Source organism: Lathyrus oleraceus, chromosome 5 (genome assembly GCF_024323335.1).
Source record: "Lathyrus oleraceus cultivar Zhongwan6 chromosome 5, CAAS_Psat_ZW6_1.0, whole genome shotgun sequence".
Classification (NCBI taxonomy): domain Eukaryota; kingdom Viridiplantae; phylum Streptophyta; class Magnoliopsida; order Fabales; family Fabaceae; genus Lathyrus; species Lathyrus oleraceus.
Window position 1 is genome coordinate 462269615 of NC_066583.1, and position 4628 is coordinate 462274242.

Here is a 4628-nt window from a genome sequence, read left to right on the forward strand (position 1 = left end):
ACCTCTGGTTTCGCCGAGTTTTCCATTTGAATGATGTAAGTGGTTTTGGTAAACTCAGCATTTGTTGAAGATAAGACTATACTCAAGAGGAAACATGTTGTTAGAATGAAACTCATGTTTTCCATTGGAGTGATTTGAGACTTAGCCATGAAGAAAGAAGCTAAGATTCTTGAAGCATTTGGTTTCCTATGTCCAAGATGCCAAAAAAAGGAGATGACTGGCCTACTGTAACCGAGATGGTTCAAGCAAATCATCGGCTTATTGTTTTCACTTCTGATGCTTCAAAGGAAGCTCAAGAAGGAATAGCTTATCAATGGAAGCACATTGTTGAAAATGAGTCTGGAGACCCCGGAGTTCAAAAGGATTCTTGCCCACATAGGAAAGAATCAAAGGCATTAAACTCTGAAGGTGCATCGCTTTTCTTGATGAATTACTTTCCAACGTATCCGGTTCAAGCTGACTCGTGCAAAGAGCGTTCCGCTCCACTCGCTGAGATGGTGAACACATGTTATAAAGCTGCAGGGAATGTGGTTCCTAACTTCATAGCTGTTAGCTTTTACATGAGGAGTGACGGCGGTGGTGTTTTTGATATTGTGGATAAAATAAATGGCCACTCATTATGTGGATGTGGTACAGTTGCTGCTTGCCAGGCAGGTGTCGCAGGACTCAAAAAAAACTACTTCGTAAGTCATAGTCCACTGCTTGTTGTCTTTGTGTATTGTTTTCTTTGTTATGATATTTAACAGCTGTTGTTTCATGATGTAGCAATCTTTTATCGAGTTTGCAGTTACGCAAAGTGCCATGTAGATCAACAACACCGGGTGCCAAAATATTCTTAATCTGCCATGAGTCATAAGCTGCATTTACAAAGAAGATTGGTGTACTGATTTGATTTCTGTAAACTGCGGTGGTAGTCTCCATATCATAGACAAATAAAAGACCAAGTTTTGTGATAACATATATCAAGCCATATTTATTTGAAATCTAGCTGGGCACCAAGTTCGATGACGTGCATCTTTGATGTAACCTGTCCAACATTAATGGTCTTGGATGCAAAACAAATAAGAATTGAATCCTTATCATTTCCAGTAACTCTGAATGAGGCAAATGGGGCAGCGTGTGCTTCAAGAGCCTGACTTTGTTGTTCCACTGCGAAGAGTTGCATGTTTTCTTTTACAGGTTGTGGTCTCTCAGGAGAACCAGGAGCAATTCCAATCAAAACCAACCACATTTGACTTGCTGAAGCCTCTAGTAGCAGAATGCAGCTGCTTGAAAGTGAACACCTTAAGTCCTTCCTCAGCAACAACTTGCAGATTTGAAAAAATCACTTTTCTCATTAAGGTTAGCAGCATCTTCAACTTTATGACTATTGCGTCGGCGCTTGGAAACTTGGTTACGGATGTAGCAATAGTAAGCAAAAGCAACAAAAGAAGCAAAAACAGCGAGGGAGGCAAGTAGCACAATAGCAACAAGTGCAATCTTGACTTTCCTTCTATAATCTTCATCTTCCACCATTTTTGTAGAAGCAAAAACTCCAACACTGGAAAATGGTTGCTAGTAATGGTGGCTGAATTGCTGTGGCTCGCGAACCTTTGGGAGAAAATAGCACAAGGAGTTTATTGCAGTCAACATACCCGTTGTTTCCGGCTTGACATGAAGTTATGTATTTGGATCATAGGCTAGGACTTCCCCTTTGGCAATTTGCAAACAGTTGTAACTCATATTTGTAACACATAAATGTATGGACGTGTATGCATTATTCTTCAAATTTGTGCATTCCTATATGCTTGAATTTTAGCAGTAAACATGATGTTGCTGTTATGGAATTCTTATGGGATTGGAATTGGGATTTGCTTTTGTTGGATAATTGTTTTGGATTAATGAACTTTGGGTTGTGAAATGGTTTAAATTGGTTCCAAATGGATAATGAAAATGGATATAGTTTGAAACAAAAATGGATTTAAAAATAGAGTTGGGTTATTGGATATAGGCTGAAATTTGTAAACTCATGCAGAATTTTTTTATGATAAAAAAAAGTGGTTAAATGACCTACCAACAAATGATACAACCATGGCTAATTAATTGAAACTTCTAAAATTAAATCGACAAAAGGTATTGAAATAATTTCCAAAATTAATCTAATCCTCAAAATCAATTTGAATCTCTAAAGTTAATTTTGGATCAAAATCAAATTGAACTTAGTTCGCTACTCCTAGAATTAATTCGAAAATGATGAAATGATTATGGATACATGATTAAGGATTTGGAGGTAGATGGTTGCCTTTGGTCATGAATGTATGCAAATGAACTTTAGGCCAAGTACCAAATAAAAAGGAAAAAAAGGAAAAAATTCAGGACCAAAATCGGGGTATGACAAGAGGTATTCCTAAGCTCAAGATTGAAGAGGGTAAAGTCTGTGGTGAGTGTCAAATTGGGAAGCAAACCAAGATGTGACATCCTAAGTTACAACATCATACCACTTCAAAAGTTCTGGATCTTCTTCATATGGACTTAATGGGGCCTATACAGGTCGAGATCCTCAGTGGGAAAAGGTATGCCTATGTAGTTGTTGATGATTTTTCAAGATTCACTTGGGTGAACTTCATTAAGGAAAAATCAGATGTCTTTGAGGTTTTCAAAGATTTATCTCAAAGGGTTCAAAGAGAGAAGGAATATGGAATTATCAGGATTAGAAGTGACCATGGGAAGGAATTTGAAAATAGAATATTTGATGAATTTTTCTCCTCTGAAGGTATTGGTCATGAGTTCTATTCTCCCATCGCCCCTCAGCAAAACGGAGTTGTTAAATGCAAGAACATGACTCTACAAGAATCAGCTAGAGTCATGCTTCATGCCAAGCAACTTGTAACACCCCCTTTTCTACCCAAAAATACTTAACATATAATCAGAGTAAATAAGCACGCATATAAACAAAATGGCGTCACATCGACGTTTTCAAAAACTAAAAGCTTTCAAAAACCAAACATCATTCGTCATCAATATACAATACAACTGGTCATTTAAAATAACACATCTCAATTATCATGAATATTCAAGAATATGCGTTCGCAGCGGAAAAGAATGAATACTCATGCATTTCATAAAATGATCCATGTCCCATACCATGATCATCTCTCAATAATCTCCAAAATAAACTAAAACCATAATCAGAATATTTGGCACTATGGCCTCTCAACAGCAATTGCAAATAAGCATGTTCACAAGTGATAACCTAATACTTATCCAAATAGGATACGAGTTCAATACTACCAATATACCCAGTGTTACATGACCAGAGCATTGACTCATTACCTAGTCTTCAAACTAACATACGGAAACTCTCCGGCTAATCTCGAGCGAGCTACCGTCCATTTACTTCAACGATATTACTCTGGAGTATCTGCACGATATCCATGTAAAGGTAACATTCAAACAGAAAGGGTGAGAATTCAAATCATTATGAAGAAGTATAATAAGGCACAATGATTAAATCAACAATTAAAGGAATTCATCACACTTCGTATAGCCATGTGAATAATATTAATCAACATTTGCTTCACATATTTCAAACACCCATCAAAACTCAAGGAGTACAATATTAAAATCCAATACTATATTCCCAAAATTACACATAACTACAATCATCACATAATCACATATTTTACCAAGTTATGTATCCACACATCATCAAATTCAATTACAATATCTCATACACACATCACAATCACAATAATGCATACACTCAATTATCACATAACTCTAATGTGACTCAATGCAGGACATGTGACTCTATGCATGTGGTACCTTAATGTGAACCCAACGTTTCACCGCTTTCTGATTCAAAATCTAGAATCCAAGCCACGCTTCCGATCCGGACAAGATTAAAGCCACTACCACGCCTATTTCCAATTAAGGATCAACGTGTGCTACATCTACCACGCCTATTTCCAATTAAGGATCAACGTGTGATACATCTACCACGCCTATTTCCAATTAAGGATCAACGTGTGCTACGTCTGTTTCCAATTAAGGATCACCGTCTATCTACCACGCCTATTTCTAATTAAGGATCAACGTGTGCTACATCTACCACGCCTATTTCCAATTAAGGATCAACGTGTGTTACCATGTGAACCCACAGTTTCACCGCTTCCACCATGAAGCCGACCATGCCATGAATGAATGTACAAACACCAACAACATATGCAATTAAGATCATCTCTACCATCTTAACATTCCACATATCACCATAATTCAACTCTATGAATTATCCACCAATGGTACATATACACATTCATAACAAATACACCATTCACATAGTATGCAATTAAGATCATCTCTACCATCTTAACATTCATAACAAATACACCATTCACATAATATGCAATTAAGATCATCTCTACCATCTTAACATTCCACATATCACCATAATTCGACTTTATGAATTATTCACCAATGGTACATATACACATTCATAACAAATACACCATTCACATAATATGCAATTAAGATCATCTCTACCATCTTAACATTCATAACAAATACACCATTCACATAATATCTATTAGAGTCATCTTTCTAATGCTTTAAACCCCAACCCAAAATGATTCACGAGTTGAAAGTTATGA

General features: G+C 36.6%; 1 protein-coding gene across 1 annotated transcript; it reads left to right on the plus strand.

Annotated features, from left to right (window-relative positions):
- On the plus strand, window positions 1–807 carry LOC127081347 (PI-PLC X domain-containing protein At5g67130). The gene is made up of 2 exons (XM_051021613.1): window positions 1–683; window positions 766–807. The coding sequence occupies exons 1-2, from the start codon at window positions 189–191 to the stop codon at window positions 805–807; spliced, it is 537 nt and encodes a 178-aa protein (XP_050877570.1). The 5' UTR covers window positions 1–188.
- Window positions 808–4628: the final 3821 nt, after the last annotated feature.

Excerpts from the sequence above, each read along its gene's own strand:
- LOC127081347 (XM_051021613.1), top strand. The coding sequence starts at position 189 with ATGTCCAAGATGCCAAAAAAAGGAGATGACTGGCCTACTGTAACCGAG. Across the intron at positions 684-765 it reads GACTCAAAAAAAACTACTTC|CAATCTTTTATCGAGTTTGC; the intron begins GTAAGTCATAGT and ends TTCATGATGTAG.